This window comes from Dryobates pubescens, chromosome Z (assembly GCF_014839835.1).
Source record: "Dryobates pubescens isolate bDryPub1 chromosome Z, bDryPub1.pri, whole genome shotgun sequence".
NCBI lineage: Eukaryota > Metazoa > Chordata > Aves > Piciformes > Picidae > Dryobates > Dryobates pubescens.
In genome coordinates, this window is record NC_071657.1 from 56286578 (window position 1) to 56313065 (window position 26488).

General features: G+C 42.7%; 1 protein-coding gene across 4 annotated transcripts in view; it reads right to left on the reverse strand.

Moving 5' to 3' along the window:
- Window positions 1-5088: 5088 nt before the first annotated feature.
- The window catches only part of KANK1 (KN motif and ankyrin repeat domains 1), a 140069-nt gene continuing 118669 nt past the window's right edge, over window positions 5089-26488 (reverse strand). For all 4 annotated transcript variants that reach the window (XM_054177902.1, XM_054177903.1, XM_054177904.1 and 1 more), the window contains 9 exons: window positions 20360-20578; window positions 19470-19578; window positions 18052-18261; window positions 16044-16131; window positions 13026-13245; window positions 9924-10066; window positions 9188-9388; window positions 6695-6793; window positions 5089-6081 (listed from right to left, as the gene is read on the reverse strand). In XM_054177902.1, the coding sequence (XP_054033877.1) occupies window positions 6019-6081; window positions 6695-6793; window positions 9188-9388; window positions 9924-10066; window positions 13026-13245; window positions 16044-16131; window positions 18052-18261; window positions 19470-19578; window positions 20360-20578 (1352 nt within the window). In that variant the 3' untranslated portion in view covers window positions 5089-6018. The remainder of the gene's footprint in view (window positions 6082-6694; window positions 6794-9187; window positions 9389-9923; window positions 10067-13025; window positions 13246-16043; window positions 16132-18051; window positions 18262-19469; window positions 19579-20359; window positions 20579-26488) is intronic.

Below are 26488 nucleotides of genomic sequence, written 5' to 3' on the forward strand. Positions count from 1 at the left end.
GAACATGAGCTAGCAGTGTACTCAGCTGGGCAAGGAAGCCAGCAGTATTCTGGCCTGTATCAGGACTAGTGTGGCCAGCAAGAGTAGGGAATTAATCTTGGCCCTGTACTCAGGACTGATGAGGCCACACATTGAGTACTGCATTCGGTTTTGGGCTCCTCCTTACAAGGATGTTGAGATGCTGGAGTGATCCCAGAGAAGGGCAGCGTTGCCCTTTAGATTTAGATTCAGATTGCATATTAGGAAAAAATTCTTTATTGAAAGAGTAGTGAGGCATTGGAATAGGCTGCCCAGGAAGGTAGTGGAGTCACCATTCCTGGAGAAGTTAAAAAAATGTGTGGTTATGGCACTTCAGAACATGGTTTCATGGCCGTGGTGGTGTAACATTAATGGTTGGATTTAGAGGTCTTTCCCAACCAGAACAATTCTGTGATTCTAATCTCATTGAGCCTCTTCAAGAGTGTTTAATGCAAAATCCTCCTTGCATGTACTCCAACCTAAGAGCATGAGTGCTGTTTCAGCCAGCTCTGTCACGGCTTTCAGAGGCAGGAGGCCAACTTCAGCCTTTGGGCTGCTTCCATCCCAGTGAAGAGCCAGTCCTCTGCATCAGGGATCAGTGCTAAGGCTTGCATTATTCACATCAGGGCTGAACTGGACCCAGAGCAGCGGATTTCTCAGGCAAAGTATGAGACACCAAGAGAAACAGACATAAAAGTTATTTACAGAGTAACTTGAGTTCTTCCAGCTCTATCAGAAAGATAAAACCTCTTAAAAGTACGTTTTGCAAAAATGTTTTCTTCAGTGATTGCATTTAGATCAGTATTATGTTGGCCGTTTTCCATCACACTGAAATGCAGTTATCAGTAACACCTGCCTCTTTTCTTTTCATTTTATATATGACAGTGTAACTGGAAAAAGGTAGTGGCATGTTTTACAGACTTGAAAAAGTGCCAGAGATTCTATATATTCACCGACGGCTGGAGTTCAAAGGTGATGACAATATCATGCTTGGATATACTGGCAGTCAATCAACATGTGATCTGAACTGACAAAGAAATGCCAGCAATAGTGTGTAGGGGGAGCTTAGTTGAGAGCCCGTATGCATGGTAAACCCCTTAATCCCAGCACCTGTGATAAATGCGACCCAGCATTAGCAGCTGGAATTAAACTTGGCTTGCAGAGGGCATTGATGAATACAAATGACCTTGGGAACTTCGTAACTGTTTCCTGGAGAAGGGCTTGACTTCCACAGTGTGAACTGTTTCAGGTGCCAACCTCTGGGAGACATGAAGGCCATCCAAGAGAATAAAATGCTATGGGATGTAATGTTTGGTTTGTTTTTTTTTGCAGCTGTTCAATCCATTAAGTCTCCCCTAATAGGATTTTTTCACATTCACTTGCAGTGGTAATATAGTCAGTTTGTTCCCTACTTTTCACCAATCAGAGTTTTGGTTGCTTTTGTCAATCTTCCTGACATGGCATACTGCAATGGCCTACCTCACCATACAGCTAGAACTGGAGGCACTTTGCTTTATGAGGCATTTTAACCCAAGGCAGTGACCTTTTAGGAATAAACTAAACACTGCACGGAAATGAAGAGTCCACAGCCTCATCTAACATTTTCTAGTGCTCCAGGAGGCCAGTTCTGGGTCAGCCCTTTTACTTACCAGGAAAATGTCACCTAAATAAATCCAGGAACTCCAAGTTGCATAACCTGACTCTTGCATGCAGTTGGAAGTTGAGGTCATCAGAAAGCTATATGATCACTTAGAAAATCTTACCCACTGATGTGTTGGTTTCTGATATATAAATTATCTATGGGGGAGGGAGGGGTGGGTAAAAAAGGGGAAGGAATGTTTATTTTCACATTCCTCCTCCTATGCTTATTTCTAGGTTAAGAAAAAAAGGGCTCCAGACATGTTTGGTGACTCTCCCTGTGCTATTGGACACTTAAACCACTGGACCAGTTTTTTAAAACCCTTCTATGATAGCTGCATGCCCAGGACTCCCACTGATTTGGGGAGAGACAGGGAGCTGTGCCAACCCAGAAAATAAGTCACTGCCCTCTGCTCTGCAGAGCTAAATTCACGACTGTTTTGATTTTTTAACTTTTGACTCTTTTTCAGCCTCAGGCTATAGTATGTGCAAATATCTGTGCAAATAAATGAAGCACAGTAGCAAGGTAGTAGCACAGCAACACAGATAGTTGTTTAAAAAACTGTTTGGGGGGCAAAGATCTATTGGACATGTTACTAATTAGGGTATATCCTACAGCAATACCACTGCACTACAATGACAGCATACTCTAACAAGGTCAGACTTTGGAGTATAATCTACAAGGTTGAAAACTGCTGTCGCAGAGTCACGGAATATCTCAAGCTGGACAAGACACTCATGAATTTAGCTTTGCAGAGCAGAGGGCCATGACTTATTTTCTGAGTTCAACAGGTACAACTCCCTGCTCCTTGCAGACTACCTAAAACCACTGTAAAGAGGTATAAGCCAGAGATGAAAGTATGATTACTAACTTCCTTTAAGAAAGCACAACTAGACTGGTTTTGGTCAAAGTGGTGCTAAATAAAAGTTACATTCTTGGCGAAACTGAAAGCAGGACCCTGTCCCTGGTCCGAATTCTGTTCTAGCAATGCAGTTTTTCCACTAGATAAGAATCTAATCCATTAGATACAGGTAAGCATGTATAAATAAGTTAACATGGTTTTCTGTAAAATCAGAACCAGTTCTCAAGAAGGATTAAAGAAGACAGACTGTTTCTCCACTTCATCAGTTTGATTTGTTTGACTCCAGTATCTTTTAAACTCAAAGACAAAAACAGAGTATCTTGACTTCGCTTTCTGGACAGTTGTTCCATGTATGGCAAGAGGCAGAAGATCAACAGTCCTGAAAATGAAACAAAAGCCACTCTTGCCAGGCCCAAGGCACTTGCATTAACCTAGTTCTGAACAAGGAATTTTATTGGGAAGTGCTGGTGTGATGTGTTGCATGTGACCAGTTCTGAGGTTGTGTGGAATGGAATGCTTGTGTGGAGCACAGCTCAGCTCCCTGCTACACAGGACAGCCTGCATTCACACATCTGAGTGCAGATGGCAAAGCAATGAATTTTTTTTGTTTGTTTTTTTACAGTTCTTGCTACCATTTGCTATCAGTCTGGCATCAGTGGGAAGACCTTATTTTCACAGTAATTTGGCAAGTCAGTAACATACCTCTTTAACCATCAGGTAGAGACTGAATCCACACACTATTGTATGTCAAGAGAAGACTGACACTGCTGTATTACAACATGTCCTTCCCTCTTGCCAGCAGAAAGATTTCACCCACCCTTTTACCAAGGGACAATCCCAAACACTAAAGAACTGGAGTGACAGTGTGTGGTGGTTTTAGATCGTGCCTTTAAAACCTAGTTACAGATTTCGAGCTGAAAATTAGAAAAATAAAAATAAATCACTATTGTGTGTAAAAAGGAAAACAAAAGATTATTCTAAACAAATTCATTGGGTAAATGTCTGGGATAAAAGGAACTATACCATAACAATTCTTCCCATTCCCATTCCTTTTCTCTTCTGAGCTCTGGCTGTTTTATGTTGCTTGGGAGAGATAACATGCTTCTGGCTGGCCTTGGGTAAGTCTAACCCACTGCTTTCTCTTTCCTCTCTCTCTCTTGGGACAGGAGGGCTTGGGGGGCCAGTGGAACAGCTTTCCTGGTCTTTTGATCAGGGGAGTTTTTGTGTTGTTTGCTAATTCATAGAATCAATAAGGTTGGAAAAGACCTCAGAGTTCAAGTCCAACCTACCACCCAACACCTCATAACTAACTAAGCCATGGCTTTAAGTGCCACATCCAAACCCCTCTTGCACTCCTCCAGGGACGGTGACTCCACCACCTCCCTGGGCAGCACATTCCAATGGCCAATAACTCTTTCTGTGAAGAACTTTCCCCTCACCTTGAGCCTAAACTTCCCCTGGTGCAGCTTCAGACTCTGTCCTCTTGTTCTGGTGCTGGTTGCCTGGGAGAAGAGACCAACACGCTCCTGGCTACAACCTCCCTTCAGGTAGTTGTAGACAGCAATAAGGTCTCTCCTGAGCCTCCTCTTCTGCAGGCTAAACAATCCCAGCTCCCTCAGCCTCTCCTCATAGGGCTTGTGGTCAAGACCTCTCCCCAGCCTCGCTGCCCTTCTCTGGATACATTCAAGTGTCTCGATAGCCTTCTTAAATTGAGGGGCCCAGAACTTGTAAATATCTGTATAATATTGTAAATACTGTATATTTTGTACATATTCATTATATTCCATTGTAAAGTGTAGTTTTTGCTTGTAAATACAGCTTCATATGCTTTTAACTGAGTCAGTCTGGATGAAATTAATGCTGGGGGGAAACTTCAACCTGCCACACAGTGGTACCACAAAGTACCAGACCAGCTCTGACCAAGCTCACAGAAACTTCATGCAGTTCAAGACACCTCCGTACTGGCCAAGTAGAACGGTTTCAGTCGGTCCCTACTTCAAGACAACTACATAGGAAAACCTGTTTAATAAGGACTTAAATAGGGAAGGAGGAAGGACACAGAAATGTTTAGGTCCCCTGAAGGAAGGCATTTGTGTGTACTTCGCTTTCTCCTCTGGTAGATCTGAACTGACAAGAACATGGAGCTTAGGACTTGCTCCAGTACCATCTAAAAAGCATCCCCTTCACCAAACTGCCAGGATAGTTTGGAATATAAAGGTGGAAGTCTATATTTCAATTGGTAATTACTTTGAAGTTCAGGTAAACCTCTTGAATACCATCCTCTGGTGCCTCTCTACAGCACTTTGCATGGCTGAGGGAAGCCACTTCTAAACAGCAAAGGGTCCACCCTTGCCATCACGTGCAAAACCAGCAAAGACAGGTCACTGGCAAAGGTTTTTACTCTACCTGTCAGCATGTGAAAGCTGGTTTGGGCACTGATGCTGTCTGCATCAGCAGCACCTCCCCAAAAGGCTGAGCTATCTAGTCCTCTAATCCACCCTGCTTTGCTGCTGCAGTTATTTGCAGCATTACTGGATGATTACAAATCACATGTAAAACAGCAGAGGAGTAAAACAGCATAATGAAATTTTATTCTGAAAATATGGCAAGAGTCTAAGGCACTTCAAACATTTCAATACACATGACTAAAGTGAATGTGACAAGGTAATAGCATTCCATAAATACGCACCGAGAACTATGCTCAATTCCACTCAAGGGGAATGTACAGCTGGTACCTCTAATTTTATTCTCCAATAAACACGTATGGAGTTTATGGACTGACACAGTTAATAAAATATGGTAAGAGGACATGTAATTCTTCATGTGGTTTTTAATTATTAAGGAATATAAAATGTTGAAAATACTGTGCGAGTTAATTTTATAGATACTAGTATCTTTCATATAAAAAGTTACACATTATCCCCAATTAGCAACAACTTATTTAGCAAACTTCAGACCTGACAAGAGGCTCTATCCCCAATACCTACCTATTTACCCACCAGCTCAAGGTCCACGGAGCTGACTATGTAAGCACCTGCAGCTTCTGAATCTCAAAAGTAATTAATAACATCAAAATCATGTTGGAATGAAATTTATGCAAAGGGTACTATGATAACATCTAGGTACAGTAAATATATGCTTTAGAATGATTGAAAACAAGCCACTGGGACACCCTGGCATGGGTAGCTTTAGAAGTTTTATGCTGCACATAACATAGAAAAGGATAATCTACAGCAAAGAAGAACAGGATTTATGTGGATGCATGGAAGGATGAGGTGAGTCAAAAAAGAACAGCTCTGGCTACAGTTCTCAGCTGAGCACTACTTTAATATATGCTTGCTTCAAGTTTACAGTTTTCTATCTTTAGCACTAGTCTCTGCTTTCACTTTGCTGGTGAGCTCAGGCACAAGACAATTACATTCAGTATCTGTCTCAGTAAAACAGTACCATTTAGCAGCTTAAAGATGGCATAGAGATTTTTACAGATATTCATGCACTACTACTCAAATGTGGCTCTGTGGGTGGGACCAGGAGATGTTCTTCTGCTAAGCCTCGGAGTGCCCTACAAAAGAGGAAAGGACGATTAATCAAAGGGAAATTATTCCAGACAGCCAAATGAGAACACAGCACTTTGTTAAGTCCCACAGATTAATCTTTCTCTTATTTTCAATTATTATTTATTAAAAAAGAAAAATAATCAGGACAGACAATGCCAGCTATCATGAAGCTTACTGAGAGTGCATGTTCTTTAGACAGTGAAATGCTTAACAACAGTTTATCAAGAGCATGAGTTGGAACTCAGAGTGCAGGTGGATAGTTGCCAGAAGACACAGGGCAGCTGTTATGTCCAGAAACAGCTGTTTTGGTGACCAGGTGAATAATTAGCATTACAGTGACACAACTGCACCTCTGCAGACTAGCCAGAGTCAGTTACCACTGCTAAGTGAGCTGTCTGTATACCCTCACATAAAAAGGAGGTGTTATCCCTCAGCTAGCATTCAAGTCTTCTGAGTCACCATTTAAAATGTACATTGCACTTAGCAGCATAAAAATTACCCCGTGAATAAATTTGAAATGTCACAGGCTGCACTGTTGTACAGCTGCTGGAAAGGGAAATTTGTGTTCATCTTTTACTATTGTGTTCAGGAGCAAAAAGCGAGAGGTTGTGTACTAACCGGTGACTGGGTTTTGGAAAAGTTGACATGGGCATAAAGGAGAACTGCTATGTCCTTATGTCCAGCTTCCAGGGCTATTGAAAGTGCTGTGCTGCCATCCTGAAAGAAAAGAAGAACTAAGAGGATTAGTGCTTATGCTCATTAACAGATCTCTTAGAAGCCCCATCAACCCACAGAGAAAGGAAGTTATGAAGTGGAGGCCTTACTGCTCAGACAGACAGTTGGGTTGGAGTCTGGTTTAATTTCTTTTACAATAATTATATGACAAGCAGCCTTGCACTGCTGTTTTATGAGGCAGTCCAATTGTCAGAGGCCTCATAATTTCTCTCAATGAGATGACTCGATCATTGCTGAGGAAGAATGATCACACCATTATCACAAGAATGTTACATGTCGTGCTGTGTTCTTACAGTTATTACAAGTGATTTCAGAAGATGGGGCTGTCTTAAACTACAATGTCAGTGAGAAAAGGAAGAGAAGGTAAGGGAGGGATAAATGCTAACCAAATATCATGATAATTGCTGTCTTAGAATAATTATAATTGCTATGTTATAGCTCCCATTACGACTAAGAGCAGTTGCGTTCATAATTCCAAACACTCCTTAATGGAAATCTAACTACAAACAAATAGACTTTCCTGGTCAAATCCTGCCACCTCAGTTTCTCAGAAGATATTACCACTTTCAAAAATCATTGTTGAGGCCACTAGAAGCAAAGAGTGCTTTGGCTGAAAGAGTAAGTTATTGACCTGCTGTTTTCCCTTTAGACTGGGTTTGGTCCAGGAAGAAGCAGATATCAGACAACATGTGATATGAACCTCTGAGCTGTCAGAAGGGTGCGCTTGTATAAAGCTGACCCCTCCCCAGCCTCTGCCTTTCTTGCTTCCTTCCTGAAATTTGTACATCAGATAGCTACAACCCCTTGCTCTCCAATGGTGTTTTAACTACAAGGCTGGCAGCTGTAATTTCAGCATCAATCTCACAGTGGCTCCCTGGTCCACGGCCTAGCTTTTGCTCTTCTGCACATTAGTTTCCACAATACAGCCAGTATTTGAAATGCCCTTTCATAGGAACTGCCTCTCATGTTGACTCTTTGAATGGAGCACATTTTCCAGCCACTACCATAGCACTGATATTGGAGAAGTCAGCACCAGTTTAAGGCAACTGTAAACCCTTTTCCATCATAGGACACAATGGACAGCTTCCAAATGGAAGGCTTTCTTATGAGGCTACAAGGAGCAATTATACATAAATCTGTTTGTCCTAAGCAGAGGGACCTAGAAGAGCTGTCCACTACAGAGTAATATAATGCATTATAAAAGCACAACAAATACTCCCTAGCCAGCACCAGGAAAAGCCAAGGTCTCAAAGAGAGACACTGAATCTTTGTCAGAGTGGCCACGTATCAGTAGGATGAATTTTAACTTACTACTGATCATGCTGCCTGGAAAAGCATCTTTGTCACATTCAGAATTGCTAGGGGAAAGATAAAAATCTCATGATCTCACAGCACAGATAAACTCATTATGAAATTAATAAACAGCAGACAAACTGTGCTTGGGAAAAAACATCAAACTGCCTACAAAACCAGTTGTGTCATGTCCACATAAAGGCCTAAATTATTGACTTGGTGATTAATAGTGCTAACAGTTTGCAGGCTGCAGTAACCTGCCTCTCTGCAACAGCTCCAACAAATAACCACCCACTGCCTTCCCAAATGCCAAACCCAGACTCCTTGTCAGTGCTCAGTGGGTAAAGCCATCTGAGAAATGGAAATGTATGCAAGAAGTGATGTTGCTAATGAGAGCACAGCACTGGCAAGAAACCAGCTAAGTCGTCATTTTCAAGCTTGAGGAGTCTACAAATCAGATAGTTTTCTGACAGGGTAGGATGCAGTGATCCTTGCAAACAAGAAATACGCGAGTGTCTCACTTTGCACTGAAGTCACAGCCTGTATCTGTGTACTGTGATGACAGTATAGCTTCACAACTGAAATCAAATGTGCACTCTCTCAAGTCATGATGTAGATACTGTGTAAACACATGAAGAGAACTGTAGAGTTGATATTTGCTGCAGACACAAAAAAGCAATACATCAAGGCTGTTAAGTCACCAGATAAGGTCCTAGCTAAAAGCTGGAAGGCTCCTAGGAAAGGAGAAAGGAATGTGAGAAGGGAAGATATTTTGCCATGAGCGAGCAAATTACTCTTTTTTCTGTTTGGGCCACTGCATGCCTACAGCTAACCATAAAAATTGCTGCTGGGTAGGTCTGTTCTTTAGATGAGCAAAGACACTAGCCAAATAATCACAGCACTTGCTACCACTAAGCAGAGGACTCCTGCATGTGGGACTTTGGTGCTGTGAGTCACAGGGATTCATATAAGCATATTTTAGCATCTCTCCACTGTATCCCCCCCCCCAAAAAAAAAAAAAATTAGAAAAACCATTCCAGAGTGGAGTACTTCTGATGAAGTACTACTGGAAAAGCAACTTACATTGTCTTCCAGGGTGCCATTACACCCAGGCTGAGCCAGCAGAAGTTTGACAATCTCTACATGTCCGTGTTCACTAGCACACATCAGAGCTGTAGAGCCCTCGTCATCCTGGATATTGACATCTGCACCACAGGCCAATAAAGCTTTGACCATGTCTATCCGACCATGACTCACAGCTAGCATCAGTGCAGTCTGACCAGCCTGCGTGGAAAGAAGGAAAACCCAAATAACTATACAGGCAATCAGTGACAGTGCAAGCACACTTATTTTATTGGCACTATGCTGCTTCTGGGGAAAAAAAACAGGTTGTTATTTTATACAACACTCTTGAGGATCTGCTGGCCATTATTTAAATACCTTTTATACATGATATATCCCACATTCACATAGCTATTTGTTAAATTAATGGAAGATACCAGATCAATTTCCAGACATCCAGACAGCAAGGAGCTAAATGATGCTCTTTCCAAGGATGCCTCCCAAAATTCAGTAATGGTTCTTTCATATAATATTCAATCTTCATTTTCATAAGAGATTCAGACCTGAGGCTCAACTGTTCTTCCAGAGCTCCATTTTATACATGGAAATCAAAAACATACACAGAAACATCAAAGACTGCAGAGGGTGAAAAGGGATGAGTGCCAGAGCTGAACTGGTGGAGCAAGGATAGGAGCGTGGAAGGAAAGATAAAAAGACATGGGAGTGGAAACAGTATCTTGTGAAACGTTTGACTGACCTGACTGGCTTTAGCATTCACGTCTCCACAGCTGAACAGTTCTTCCACTATCCTCATGTCCTTCTCTGCTTCCACAGCTGCAAGTGCAGCAAGCATGATGGGAGTATAGCCAGCCTTGTTCTGATGATTTACGTTACAGACATCTGCAGAGGGATGAGATAATTTTCTTTGGAAAGAAGAAACCCAAAAAACAGCAATTGTGCTAATGAACTGAATAAACTATTAGTGGAACGGCCTATAAAAAGGCAGCAATTGCCCTCATCATGGAAGCAATTCAAGAGAAAGTGATGAAGCAAAAATTAAACAGGGGTGCTCTTGAGCCCGAGAAAGAAAAGGATTATTTTCTACTGTGTGTGCAACACAAGGGAAAGCATAAAGTCATTTTATGTGTCATCACTCAGGCTTTGGGCTTTTTTATGGTTTTGTTTTGGTGTGTGTTTTTGTTTTGTTTGGTTGTTTTTGCCTCTTGAAAAAGCCAGTGGTCTGAAATTCGACTTGACGTTCACTGGTGTCATGGTTCTGAACCTCAAAAATACCACCAGGAGAGTTTTTAAGCTCCTTTCGTGAGGGAATGCATACTGCAAGACAAAAACAGCCCAGCAACACAGTCAGTGGAAAAGCTGTTTCTTCCTTATTGCAAACATCTTCCTGTAATTAGTGTTGTTGTAAAGATCTGCAAGCGTACTTCAACATGTTTCGGAGCTGCAGAAAGAACTTTAAAAGTGTTTTCAGCTCTATGGAATATCTGACTGTGAAAAAAAGTACTCTGGGAAAAGTACAGTCGAGTCCTCTGAGTAAATGCTAGCAACTGGCATGAGTTCTCTCCTTTTTGTTTAGGTCTAACCTTCAGTCTGTTTCTGTTCCTAAAATTCTGCTGCAATCCAACAGAGCTTATTAGTTTACCAGGCAGTAGGGCTTTCAGTATGCTCACTGTATTGGAAAGCAACAACTCTGACTTAAACAAACACTATTGCTAGACTTAGGGTTAAATTACACCACAGATAACAAGCAAGAATGTTTCAGGAAATACTTCAGATTGACTGCCCAAGGGGGTTTAGGGGTGTTTTGGTTTTTTTTTTCCCCTTCTGTTTGGGGTGGGGGTTGTTTTGTTTTGTTTTAATCGAAAAGAACATTGCATAAGCAATACAAGTGCAGTTGTAAGAAAATGCATGTTTTCATGCTCAGTAGATAACACCTGTGCTACCTTATTACTGTAGCCCAACCTTAACTTTCAGAAGTCAAATCTGGGATGCCACTGAAGGCACAGAACATTGGACTCTGCTACTGTTTCCTGAGTAATGATTGGAAGCAATGATCTCCTACCCTGACTAGACTACTTTAGAATAGAATAGAATAGAATAAACCAGGTTGGAAGAGACCTTTGAGATCATCGTGTCCAACCTATCATCCAACACCACCTAATCAACTAAACCATGGAACCAAGCATCCTGTCAAGCCTTGCCCTGAACACCCCCAGTGATGGCGACCCCACCACCTCCTCAGGCAGCCCATTCCAGTGGGCAATCACTCTGTGTAGAACTTCCTCCTAACCTCCAGCCTAAACCTCCCCTGACGCAGCCTGAGACTGTGTCCTCTTGTTCTGTACTTCAGCAGAGGTATGTTTTCTGAGGTCACATTTTAGCTCCTTTTCTATATGGCTAAGAAGCTGAGGTGTTTTTCTTATTTTTCCCTCTTGGTAACACTGCATGGTGATACAAAGGATTATCACATCTCCCCTTTCCACCAAAAACACAGACACAGAGTTCTTGGACCAAGAAACTGTCTGTAACATAACCACACTGCAAAGCTGACAGTAGTGGACATTTAAACATGGTCCAGAGGAATACGTTACGAAACCTGAAGGAATCTGCTTGTTTGCAAATATTTTCCAGGGGCAGGCATGGTGCAGCGTGCTACTGCACACATGGCACTAGGCACCGTTGTTGGATTTTTACAACTAAAACCTGCTGTGTTCATAGAAATACACCAGATACTGTAAACTGCAAAAGTCCTGACTTCCAGCAACAGGTGAGCTGCTACTCACGCTCCCCATCAGTAGCATGAGCACATGCTACCTTGAGGTACCCAGGAAGTGGAGGGGCAGTTTCCTCCCACAGTCCTGCTGCAGAGATAGCCTGCTGCATTTCACTGTGCTCCTGACATTCCCTGAATTCCCCCACCGTGAATCACTCTTCCCAACAGGCTGCCTTCAACAGGATCAGAGATTGCAAAGCACTTGTTTTCCTACTGAGGAAGCCTGCATGTGTGACAGTGCTGGGCTAACAAAGCTGAGATTTGTATCACTAATATTGTTGTTTACCTGCTGCTACCCTTCTCGACTTATAAATACTGCTAGGCTTACACTCTGTGCTGTTGGCCTCGTTAAGTTTCACAACCAACTATGACAGGTTTTATAACTACTTTAGAGAAAGAAACTTCAGTCAGGGAGCAAAACTAGGCTTAAACAGATCTCATCCTGCCTGGGGCCAGCTCCAACCTGTGACGCTTTCTGCTAGCTGCCTTCTGACTTTGTGCATGTGGGGAACAGGCACTCTGGAGTCTTCCCTCTGTGATTGTGTTGCAAGGGGAGCCACAGAAGGAAGGAAGAACAAAAGCAACTGAATTAAGCGTCACGGCATTGCTCATAGATCAGGAAAATGCTCCTATGTGGCAGAATGTCATATCGTGCCAGGTTCTCAGGAGAGCAGCATAGACATGTCAAGGTGCTGGCCAGAAAAAGCTGTTCTGCTGTAATAAGATAAAGCTAGACTAGTTTGAGTGTGTAATGTTGATATTTACACCTGCATACATCTTCTTCCACCAGCACAGTCCAAAAGTCAGGGTTTTGCTACCTGTCCCAAACCCTGGTCAACTTGGTATATAATTGCAGTATTTTTGTAACTTCTTCAAGAGCCATCACTACCATCTCCAAAGCTAGCACTGGAAGCAAGGATTCTACACTACCCAAGTGAGCCACCATGTAATTTAACAGCTAAAAACAGCTGTGTGAGGAGGCCTGAACTTGTCCATCAAGAACTTCATCCCTGAAGACTGCAAACCCCACAAATAATTAACAGAAAATATGTAAGTATGTCGACCTACTTGCATCCAGAAGAAGTTTTACAATTTCAAAGTTAGAATGGGAGACACTGTAATGCAAAGCTGTGTTTCCATTTCCATCTGCCATATTGATGATATGTCTGAGGACAGCAGGCGAAATCTCCTCAAAGGCAGCTATGTAGTCTCCAACCATTTCAGGGAGAGCTGACTTCTGACTTGAGACACGAAACCACTCATGCTGGATGGTATTTAAACAAAACCTCTGTCAAAACCAAGACAGAAAAAATTACTTACAGGCAATCTATTTAAAAGACTTTCCATCCCACAAGTCAACTATGCAGGAAGTCAAGCATTTTTCAGTCAAATGTGGGAAGTATTCAACTCAAACCCAAGATGTACAGACTGAAGCTTCCCCTCAGCCTACACCCCTCTTCAAAACACCAACCATTTACCTCCTCTCATTGCACCAGATTTTCAAGAATGGTTCACCTCTGAGGGCACAGTATTTGAGGATGAGGTTACTACCAGAATGAATGGGTATCAAATACTGGTGAATATAAAGAAGGACCTGGAGTAACCATTTCCAAACTAAGTTTATAAATTATTGATGGACCCAAGCAGAGGGAACACACATTTTTAGGGAACTTAACAGCATGCTAAGTCAGTCCTCAGACATGAATTATCAAATGCACAAAGCACAGGAGAACTGGCTACATCAGTTCTTCAGTAGAGCTGCGCATTACAGAAGATTGCAAGCTGAACCTCAGTCAACAACATCATAGAATCATAGAATAGTCCAGGCTGGAAGGAACCTCCAAAGGTCATCCAGTCCAACCTCCCTGCAGTCAGCAAGGACATCCCCAACTAGACCAGGCTGCCCAGGGCTTTGTTGAGCCTCACCTTGAACACTTCCAGAGGACAGGCCTCAACCACCTCTCTGGGCAACCTGTTCCAGTGTTCTGACTACCCTCACAGTAAAGTATCTGTTCCTGACATCCAATCTAAATCTGCTCTTCTCCAGCTTAAAGCCATTGTCCCTCATCCTGTCACTGCAGGCCTTTGTAAACAGACTCTCCTCATCCTTCTTGTAGGCCCCCTTCAGGTACTGAATGGTGCTATTAGGTCTCACATCATACTGTAATGAAAATGTAAATAGTATTATGGGGTCAAAGAGATTCATAGTTTGCATGGCCTGTGATGCAGCCCCTGCTCTCTGCCTTGCACTGTGAAGGCAACAGCTGGTCTACCTTGATCACTGAGTGACATGAGAACTTCAGCTGAAACAGTTTCAAAGATGAGGAGGAGCTATAATGATTAGAAGTCATGGAACTGCTGAGCTAGGTTGCTGACAAGAAGGACTGGAGATGTTCTGCTGAAGGAGGGCTGGGAAAGGAAGGCTGCAACATTTTCACAGTGCAAAGGCTATTGCAACTGAGAAAAGAAGAACCAGTTCTTCGCCTGCAGGATGGCTGGCTGCAGCAGTAAGGAATTTTAGCTGTAATGAGAAGAGGCAGATTAAACATTCAGGATAAACTTTCCCACTGGTGTGGTCTGAGGGTGGAGAGGTAGGAGCCTTTTAGGCCAGGTAACTGTCGGGACAACGTAGAAAATGCAGATGTCACTGTGAGCCAAGGAGGCTCCATCAGCTGCTGCCAGGCATGAGTTGCTGAGACAATCTCTCTAACCTGGAAGGACCCCCCAATAAGGCAGAAGGTAAATTCAGTAACTGTTTCGGACAGAAGGCCCTCTGCATGCTTCTCTAACCTCTAGGCCTAACACAGAGGGCCTGTGTCTGGTAAAGGGAGAATATTCTACACACATCAATACTACAGATATATATGTATTATATATACAAAATATTCCAAATAACTATTACTATAATTAAAAACTTAAAAGGTCCAACCATTTGAGGTAAGGGATCACATACATTATCATCATAGAGTTGAAAGATAGAAGTGGTCACAAAGTGGGTTTTTTGTTTTGGGTTTTTTTTTTTAGGTGCTCTTGAGTGCAAAATACCACTGAGAAATTATTTTCACAGTCTCACATGCATTATTAAGTAAATGGTACACTTCTTTCATTCAAGTAATCCATCACATCCCCAAAAGAGCAGTTCACTGCTCTTTCTAGCATAAAATGCAGCTACAAGAGCTGAGTATGTTGGAAGTGGGTGGGAAAATTTATACAGATCCCTAGCTGTTCTGAAGATTACCCTTTTTGGACAAGTCTTCTTTATTAGCAGACAGACAGAGAACAACTGCTGTTTAGTCTGAAGTTCCAGCTACAAAGCACCATTTGTGCTGGTGAATATTTTAAGCACAAGAAAGAAACATGTATATTCAAATTACGCTTCCAGGGCAGAGATTATCAGCTGGTTATGCCATTTTTGACACTTCTAACTCCAACTGGGCTGAAGTATTTGTCTTTTAAATGTCTAAACTGCTCCTGAAGGACTGATGGCAGGATTAAAAATGACCTGTCACAAATAGATTAAACAACCTTTCAAAATATGTGTCAGCATGGGACATAGACAATATTATTGTCTTTAAGAAGCTGTAAATACTCTATTGTAGAGAAGACTAATACTGTATTGTTGTCTTTTACACCACTCCACAACTGTAACAAATACAAAATTCAATTTCAGCAGCATTCCTTTGATTTCAGACTGTCCCTCACAAAGCAGCATAGGCAAGTCCTGCATCAGGCATATAGCCACTTTTTGTAGGAAGCAAATACAACCTTCTTTCTTGAGACTGAGTACTAACAATGAATCACCCTTACTCCCTGCTGCACTAAGTTGCATTGATGTGAAAAAACTGCACTTTCATATTACTGTTTTCATGTGTGTGCTTTAGGATGACAACACCCCAGCATACAGAGCACAAGTACATTCCATGGGCAAAAGTCTCCCGATGAGAAAGGTTTTCTTGTGACTCTTCCAGGGAGGATGAAATTCTCTCCTCCCTAGCCATTCAGTGCTGGCCCTGTAAAGCCAGAAGTTATCCCTCCCAGAATTTTTTCTTTTTGCAGCTCAAGGGAACTCTGCCCTGCATTGCTTACCACATCTTTGCTGGTCAGTGCCTTAGGGTCATCAATGTTATTTCTCAGCAGGTGACAGGCAGAAAGCATCTTTTCACTTAGTTCATATCTGAGGGAGACAGCAGAATACACAGCAGGTTTCAGTTCTTCTCTTGACAAAATATTTGTCTTTCTCAAAGTCATGTGGGAATAAATGTTTCCAGGCAAGTCATGAGCTGCTGCGATGTGGAAGCTGCTCCAGCAGCTTCTCTCCACACAGACTCCCTCCACGGCAAGTGGAGACGCTGATGGGGCTGTGGACCTCTGTGAGGAGGAAAAATGTGTCTCCCAGATGTCCTGCTCCAGGAGAAGCAGTATGAACAGAGTGCAGGCAACACATCACTTCAGTGCTTCAGACTTGCCAACCCTTCTGGTGGAAATTCTCACCTACTGCTGTACAACTGCAGAGCGTGTCTGATATACTTTGTGCTTTGATTATTAACAAGAAGAAAGGCCAGTATCTGTGATGGAAATACCAGAAGAAAAGGGCACAGGCAGTGCCTCCCTTCCAGCTACTATTGATTGGAACCAGCCTTTCTCATACCATCCAGTCCTCCCTCCATGTTTTCACTCTTGCCTTCTTTCTTTCACAAATATCAAAACTCAGGGAACAGTTCGAAGTAAGAAGGCCTGTGCCACATGGCACAGCAGCCTGTGGCAAACTATCTCTGCCTATACTCTCTCACAGAGAATAATGGCAGTTTAAGAGAAAAAGTGCTCCCAAGAAGTGGAGAGGCTAATACACCTCTGTGTATAAGGTAACTGGCTGCTGGTGCTTCCAGAACAAGGAAATGTTCCACCATCACATAGACCATGTTTAGTTCCACAGAGTCATGCATACTGCCTCTTCCTCTTAAAGGGCATCGCCAGGACAGCCAGCTTGCACAGAACATGCTTCTCGAGTGCATGTGGCAATCTAAGCTGTCCAGCTGCTCCTATTTACAATCACACCTTGGTAAGTGTAAATATAAATTAGAAAGCTCCTTTAAGAAATCATCCATCTTTTTATGTGACCTGTAAAAGAACAGGCTATCATACAGTACTGTAAAAATAAAGCACAGGGCATATTGAAACTCACAGCTCCAAGGCCTACAAGTAGCTCTTAATTATTAATTCCTGCATCTCTTTTACTTTGCAGTTGACATTTACAGGTAAGTTTGATGGTAAGCTACATCTCCAGTGAACCATGATATATTAATTTTGTCTTAGCTCTTTTATTGTTGTTATTCCACTTATGCAATTTTCCAAGCTAGCACTCTTGTAAACAAACCTGGTATCTATAAAATATCCCTTCACTCTCTATGTTTGTAATTTCTTTCCACTCACTAATAAGTATCAGTGGAAACTCACCACGCTACTGCTTCTCATATGCTTAAAAAAAAAAGCCTTGCCCCTCAGTTGCTACTTCATACAGCTCATTACCACCGATCTGAAAAGTAACTTGACATGAAATGCTGAACAAGTGCTTGACAGCAGCCTTAAAACATGTTATAACTATGATTTCATATGAAGTATATGACTTCAGAGTTGGATAATCTTCTTGCTGCTGTACCCCATCATCTTACCAAGCAGTACCAGCCGTGGCTGAGATGCTGTGGAAAGTGCAAATGCAAGATGCATGCTCAGAAGGCTACTGATATGGTTCAAGACTCATTTGTTTCTTTTACAGACCAGGTTGTTTACAAGGCATTGTTTTTTCCCCAAAAAAGAGGCCTGGGAGGGCCTCTGCCTAAAGGCAGCCACATAGGTCTCATGACCATTTAAAGCTGCTGGAAAAGACACCCTGTATGAGCTTCTCCATGCTCATACAGTTGCTTTTGCCACAGAACTGTCTCTGGTTACCCACTCAAAAAGGATGAAAGCTGGCAGCAGTTAAGCAGCAATGGGGCTGGCACTCTCTTCACCAGCAGGGCATAGCCTGCAGCTCACTTCATGCAAGGAGGCAGCAGTAATGCCCTCAGAGGTGCTCCAGAGAAGGACTGCAGCCTACCTCTCTCTGATTTCCACCTCCTCAGCCTCGCACTCTGGTGGTGTGCTGTCCTTCTCCGCCCCCATGACACAGACCTCTGGAGCACGAGGTGAAGGCTGCCCTTCCTCCATGTGCTGGCTGTTGGGGTATTCATGGCCCTCACATTCCTCCTCTGAATCTGAGGAGGAGCTCTCCTCAGAGCTGGAGTCATCGCTGGATGTCGTCTCATACCTAAAAGGGAGAACAGGCAGGGGTGGTTGCTCAGAGCATTCAACTGTGGTCAGTACCTGCCTGCGCTGATGCAAGTTAAAAAACTTGTCTTGCGGAGGCTTAGTCCTCCTGTTTTCTCCTCAGAGATCTTTCCTACTCACTGAACTCAGTGCTGCTGACAACTGACAGTGACTATTATGTGCACAGTGTGTAATGGAAGAATGACCTTTTTTAAACACAAGCCTTAACACTCTGTCAGACCTTGCCTTAGTCCCAGAGTGAAATTACATTGTTCAGAGTAAATTCTGTTGTCGCCTTACTAGGCAGATACTTTCAGAGAAGATAAAAAACCTATCTAAAAACAACCACCACAATTTTAACATTTTCATTGAGAAAATCCAGTACATTTTGATATTTTAGGTGAAATACAAGCAATGTGGTCAATTATAATGCCAATTCTAATGTGCTGTCTTACCTCACCAACCTCAGCAGTTGAGGAATTGACGTACTAAGCCTGTTCTTCCAAGGTACAATGGTGATGTATCAGTGATAACATTCCCCTACTGTAAGTAATAATACTTTTAGCCAATATATATGAAATTAACCAATTGCAGTATTTAGGCTATACACTGTAAAAAGCATTTGTACTAAAGAACAACTTCTCTGACAAAAGGACTTGGAAAAGCCGTATAAAACAACCTGGTGAAACTGTTGAAGTTCTCTGCCACATTTCTGCAAAGGTAAGTAATTATTTCTGAAGAAGGTAACTTTCCATAATGTTTTCTGTATTTGTGTAGTAAAATTCTGTATTCATCCAGCCAGATGAGTTAATTCTTAGGCAATGCCATCTCTTGCTGCATTGTTCAACAGCATAACATTGTGCTGTCAGCTGTCAAGGACAATGTTTTCCCTATTAAAATACTGCCTGAGAAATTCTCCCATGTTTCTTTGAGTTTGTTTCATTTCCCCATTTCATTTCATTTAAATCTCACAGCAAACTAACCTAAAGGTACTTGAGATTGATGCCACGCGTGACTTGCTAGTGCAAAAGGTCCTCAAAAGACTAAGATGAGCTCAGCTGTTTTGTTCTTCCCTCAAACCCTTGAACTCAGCAGGTGCACCTCAGCCTGAAGGACAGCCCAATGCTATGTGCACAGTCCTGGGCTCCTCCTTTCCTTCTCACTGCAGAAGTGCTACAGTGATAGATCCTTTGGAAACAGGTTTCTTACCCGCCATTAATGCCGACAAACTGTAGGTTCTTCTTGGTGTTGTTCAAATCCTTCTTCCCATCCCTTTTCTTCATGATAGATTTGAGTGTGTTTTCATTACCAGTACACACTGTTGAAAAGGGAGACCAAGCACAGGTATCAGTACAAATGTGTATCCAGTTCTGACAGCTTTAGACAGTTTTTCAAAGGAAACAAACAGCTTTCTGTTTCATTTAATCCAACTGAAGCTTGGATTTCTAATCTTTTTATACACACAGTCACAGTGTGGAATGCACGCTGGAATTATACACCACTTCCAAACCCATTTCTGGAAACAGGAAACTAGTTAACTTTCCCACTTTCCAACGTGCTGATAATCTTTAGTATGCTTTAGAAAACTTAAGTTTTGTTGGGTTTTCTTCACTATTTGTGAAAGACTTCTAATATTGGAGTAAGTTACTCTGCTCTCATAAGGAAATCTTAATTCTTGCTGTCAGATGACAGTAGCTCATTGCCAGTATAGCAGAGAGAGCAAATTTAATAATAACTTCCTCAACAGGGTGGGGAGGTTCAATCTAGACTGGTCTTTCAGATTTTGGTATTCACTGAAACAACTTTTAATCCAATCTCTAAGCATAAGACAGGCAAAACATACATGCAAATTAAAGTGGTGTTTTTTAAAAAATGGATTTAATTAACCCTTTCTCTCGGTTTTTCCTTAGTAAGACACTAAGCAGCATTTCACTGATGTGCACAATATGCCATTTAGAAGCTAACTACTACCTGCAGACACAGGGTCTCATGCTACAGCTTTCTCCAGATCTGCATCTTTCCCTTTTTCACAAGTTTAAGAACCATGAAAACCTCCTTTAACTCTATTTATATTCAGACTCCACCAGCATGATTATTACCATAGAGGCCAGAGGCAAGCTGGTCATCTGTCAGGTTAATTGGAGTGAGAGTTTTGTCCTGAGAAGAAAAAGCCTTCCTTCCCCGAACAGCTTCCACCAGGGCAGTCTTCCTCTCCTCTGGTGAGGGCATAGTGTCCTGCTCCAATTTCAGCGTTAGCGTATTTGAAGTTAAGTGGGTGTTTGCAAGCTGACCATGAGGGATGTACTCCAAAGTAGCACCTGCCAGGGTAGACAGTAGACATTACGTCAGACCAAAATATTTCCATCAATATTGTGATCAGCAGAGGGGAAAAAAACGGAAAAGGAAAAGAAAAGGGCAACACTTTTGCTTTACAGTACTCTTTCCTGAGGATCCAATAGGAAAAGTGTGTGATCCATTTCAGACAATAAAAAATAATAGCTATGAGGTTTTCTTTCTATGAAAACATGTAACAAGGAAAAACTACAAAGATATTTCCTTTGCAATGGATGAAAAGAATGGTTCTTCCTTTTCCTTGTCTTTGGGTATACACAGTGACCCTCAGAGTGGACTTGCTGAGCTGCTCCTTGTTGACATGCCTGAAGAACACAAGTTCACAGGCTCTGCAGGTTCCTTCTGCAGGAGCAGCATCCTCTTTTCATCTGGCATTTTTTAAAGAAGTGGCATTTTCCATGAAAGCAGAAAGTTTTCAGTAAACTTTCATTTTTGCCAGAACATCACTATTGCATACTTTACACAGTTACTAAGGACAATTGCAATAAACTCCCACTCACTGCATTTCCTTCTTTTTTTTTTTGGTCAGGCTTTTACTGAGCCAGTAGTTGTATTTAAATCAAATTCCAAATTTTTGCAGTTGCCATTTTTAATTTGCTCCTGATTTGCTGGCAACCACTTGTTTTTTCTGCTTTTTGTATTGTAAAGGCAATGCTAATTATGCACAGACTTTCATAGACTCCTCTGGAATTCCTCCAGCTGTGCTATTACAACTGTTCTACAAAGCTGCATGAATGCTTTTGTCTGTAGAGCACAAGAAGACACTGGGTTTTCACACACACATTCCTCCTTAAGTGATTGTGCTAGCACTGCAAGGGAAAGAAAAAAAAGCTGTCATTTCTTTCTTCTTGCTTCAATCACTCCACAGCATCTTTGTTTGTATTTATCAAGCATTAGAGTCATAGCCTCCTTATTCAAACAGATGAGTGGCAGACGCTGCCACAGGATGCTAACATATGGTAGTAAGGTAAATTTCAAATATTCACTTTTAGAAATACAGATGACATCTTTACTGCTCTTGGCAGACCACCTTTACCACTCTTTCCTTCAACTCAGTACTTTTTTTTTCTCCTTATAACAAAAGACATAGTGAAGGTGAATTTTCCAAACGCTATCACTTCCCAGCAGCTTGCTCCCATTCCCATCCAAATTTCCAAGTTCCCAGCTGAGGCACACCCCACATGCATTTCCAAGGCACCTTCTACAGCAGCCAGATCTTCTGCCCACTTCCACCACTGCTTACAGCTTCTTCAAACTACAGGGAGAAGCTGCCTGTGGGAATGGGCAAGTGTCAGGGCATCGACAGACATGTCACTGCAGGTATAGCCAAAGAGTCTGCCTTCTCAGGGAAGCAGGTGAAGTAAGAATCCACCCCAGTGCCTCCTGTGCAGGAGCAAAGCCTATAGAGATGTCCTCACACTCAGAATGAAATAGCCACCTGCGGAAATCAAGAGGGAAGTCCTGCCCTTTCTCCCCAACCTCCTCTTGTTTAACAGCAGTGACTGCCTTCAGTTGCGTCTCTTTCCAACAGTGAGCACCACCCCTTATCTGCCAGCCAAGAAGAGAAGTGCCAAGGCAATGGAGTGCCAAGCCAAAATCAGTGATTTTTAAACTCCCTTAGCAGAAAAACAAGGAAACTGCCTCTCCCTCTGCTTTCTTGGAGTAGTGACAGCTACAATTAAAGAGTACCAAATGAAGCAACTGCTTCTAAGTGCAGCTGGTGGTGGCTGCTTCAGCTGGTTTTACCAGGTCATTTCTGCTCTAGCTTCCCTACCAAGGACACAAGGAGGGAGTGGAGGAAGTGTGCTGTGAAGCAGCAGGCATGCAAAGCCTCTGAAGCTACTGAGTTTACTAACAGCTGAAGCCTCCCTGTCCTCTGATAGGTGTCACAGTCCTCCTCTAAAAGCAGCTGTGACAAGTGAAGCATGTCCTGTGGACACAGGTGGGCTTATGCATGCCAGAGCTGAAAGTCGTATCAGGGCAGAGTGGGGGTCCCACTTGACATGAATTTATGGCACTTTGGTGTGCCCTGTCATGCCCCCTCAGCAATGCTCAGCTCCCCAGAGTCTGAACTTCCTCAGGTGTCTCCTTCCTACCCTGGGGCACAACTTGAGAGGGAGCTGCAGGGTAGGATGGAGAGAAAGGAGAAAGACAGTAGCAGACTTTTCTCCCCTGCCTAAAAGTCTCTCTGGTGGCTAAACCTGCCAGCAATGCAGTAAGATCTCAATATGTTCCTTCTTCTGGTTCAGCTTTCAGTGGCTAGGAAGCCACACAGACATGCTGAGTTCAGAATCTGAGGCATGTTGTCCATGCCTTCAAAAGAAGATGTCCTGCTCAGCCTCCAGATCCTGACAAGAGAGGATGACATCCTGGTGGTGAATGGTGCTACATACAGCTGGAGGCCAGTCACTAGTGGTGTCCCCCAGTGATCAGTGCTGGGCCCCGTCCTGTTCAATATCTTTACTGATGATCTGGATGAGGGGATTGAGTCAGTCATCAGAAAATTTGCAGATGACACCAAGTTGGGAGCAGATGTTGATCTGTTAGAGGATAGAAAGGCTCTCCAGAGGGACCTTGACAGGCTGGACAAATGGGCAGAGTCCAACGTGATGGCATTCAACAAGTCCAAGTGCTGGGTGCTGTACTTTGGTCACAAGAATCCCGTGCAGTGCTACAGCCTAGGGTTGGAGTGGCTGGAGAGCAGCCAAACAGAAAGGGACCTGGGGGTACTGGTTGACAGCCAGCTGAACATGAGCCAGCAGTGTGCCCAGGTGGCAAAGAAGGCCAATGGCATCCTGGCCTTCATCAAGAATAGTGTGGCCAGCAGGAACAGGGAGGTCATTCTGCCCCTGTACTCAGCACTGGTTAGGCCACACCTTGAGTTCTGTGTCCAGTTCTGGGACCCTCAGTTTAAGAAGGACATTGAGACTCTTGAATGTGTCCAGAGAAAGGCAGCGAGGCTGGGGAGAGGCCTTGAGCACAAGCCCTACAAGGAGAGGCTGAGGGAACTGGGGTTGTTTAGCCTGGAGAAGAGAAGGCTCAGGGGAGACCTTATTACTGTCTACAACTACCTGAAAGGAGGTTGTAGCCAGGAAGGGGTTGGTCTCTTCTCCCAGGCAACCAGCACCAGAACAAGAGGACACAGTCTCAAACTGTGCCAGGGGAAGTTTAGGCTTGAGGTAAGGAGAAAGTTCTTCACAGAAAGTTGTTGGCCATTGGAATGTGCTGCCCAGGGAGGTGGTGGAGTCACCGTCCCTGGAGTGTTCAAGAGGGGCTTGGAGGTGGCACTTAGAGCCATGTTAGTCATGAGGTGCTGGATGACAGGTTGGGCTTGATGATCTCTGAGGTCTTTTACAATTTTGTGACAATCACACAAGTAAGCTTGCACTAGATAAGCTGTCCAGTACACAGTTTTGCCCAACACAGCTGTTAGAGGCCTACACTTACTGCATGTGCTGTGCCCAAAGTTCAAGGAAACAGAGCTTTGGGCCAAACACAGCATTAATACTGCAGGCATTTAACATCAGATCTTAGGCCTTCACCTTTACAATGCAGCCAACATAACAATGCTTGCAGAGCAGCAACCTAATGCACATCACTTGGAAAATGGATGAAGGAAGCAGCTTAGTGCTACCCAATACTCAAGCAGATACTCAGCTGCTGGCCAGACCAAAGAGTTGAAGAAATCAAGTTCCTTCTTCCTCCAAACAGGATACAGGCTCCAATATACTAGCAGAGAGCCCTCAGTGACACCAGGTTGTGGTGCACAACATTGAGAGTAACTGAGCCAACAGGTTCAACACTTAGCCAGCTACTGCCTCCAGACAGAGGCACCAGGTAGACTCTGCCTGATGATCTTTCTTTGTTTACTGTTGTAGCAAATAATGCAAACTTGACAGAAGTTTGTAAGTACTGCAATAGCATAGCTAACCACAGCATGCAGCTGCCAGAAATTTCCATATGTATTCTCAAATACAGCAGGGGATCTTGGAAAAGTCCACCAGTAATTCAGAAGCAGACTAGTCAGAAAAAAACCAAAAAACTTGCAGACTTCAACTGTCCATATGCAGAAAGCTACTTTCACCGGTTTTGGACAGCAAGTGACTGAAGCATTGTTCAGCCTCAGTGATCTGAGGGAACAAGAGCATCTCATCTTGACTTTTTAGAAGGAACCTCCCCTCCTAAATCACTTCTCACCAATTCAAACCAGGGTCACAGCAAAACTACTACATATCTGCATTAGAGGACCCATGCCATTTCTGGCACCTATATAATCTATGTATTGTTAAAAAGATGTTAGTTCCCTTCCTAACTGCAGGCCCTCCATCTGTCATGACAGCATGAGTAGTCTTGTGAGCTTGCTGGTCCAGCAAACTCACCGGGTGAGTTTTAAACAGTATTTTCCCCCAAATCTATAGTTAACTCACAATAACCAAAGTCTGGCCTTCACCTGCTTTTGAAAAATTCCACTCCGAGTAATAGAAGCAAACACAAGTATTACTGTAAAAATTATTTAGCCTGACAGTACTTTTATACCACTGGAAATCAAAAGAAGTGTAATGAAGCCCAGGGGAATCAAATACCAACTGGATGAGAACCTAGCTCTCTGGCTGGAATATCACAGCTTCCAGCTAAAAAAAGGGCATGAGCTTGTTGCCTATGTGATAGCTGCACTGAGATTTTATTTTTAACCTGTTGATCAGTGCAAGCATTTATTTGCACAATACATTAATAACAGACAGCGATTCAAGTCATACACACTGCCTTTAACAGGGAGTGTAAATGTCTGCAGCACATTTCCAGCAAGGAAATGCTTCTCTTTCATACTGCATGATTTCTTCACAGTAGCAATAAGCTCCCTATGTATAGTAAAAATCCAAAGTCTTCTCTAGTGGTCCTTTAGTCTTATTAAGCTGCTTTATCCTTAAAAAAAGTTGTTGTTTTTTTTCCATGTAAGTAATTTTTAAGGCACTTTCCACTTGGTCTACACATCAGAACTACTGAAGGCAAAATCCATTCTACTGAGGTAAACAAAAAGGCAGAGATAAGTGAACATGTTAGTTTAAACATTTACAACAATTGATATTAACCCATCTACCTGATAAATGTGTTACCTTCAGAATAGTAAGCGCATTTTCATTTTAAAAGGTACTTTTGAGCCATTCCAGGTTAAAAGTCAGTGAATTTAAAATTTTGGAACAAAAATTGCCACACATGAACTTTTTATAGATAAACTCTCAGAAGCCAGATTCCCTTGGGGCACAAGTGTAGGCAAATGTTGCAACTGCTAGGGAAAATGGCTGGCTCCAGGGAAAATGCTCCTTCTAATAGGACAGCTCCTTTAATAGGATTGCAGGAACAGTCTCAACTTACTTTTCACTCTTGCTTTAACCATGTTCTTTGTGTTGAAAAGCTGCTTTCCATCCACAAACTAGATTGTGGGGCCACTTTGTTGAAATTGGAAGTCAAAACCAATTCCTCTAATTGAACAAGATTGAACAAAAAATTTACACATCTGTGAAGCTGCTAATAATCTTATTTATGAAATGCTCTCTTTTCCAAAGATGACCATGTGTGAAGCTCAGTGAAAGCCCACTTTGATTTCCTTGATGAGTGGAGGATCAAAGCATCTCATGATGCTGGATACAGCAGGAAGGTAATTTCTGCTTTTTTTTCTTTCTCATTTATAAAGAGTTGATCTTCTCAGCTGATGCTTTATTGTTGCTGAAATATGACAATACTTCCTCAGAAAAATGGAAATCTCATGGCATTAAATATTCACAGATGTGGCTGTTACTATGGGAGCTAAGCTCTGAACAAAGCTCAGTGCCTGAACTTCATGTCCCTGTGCCACAGCATGGGGAGGGAACTAGAAT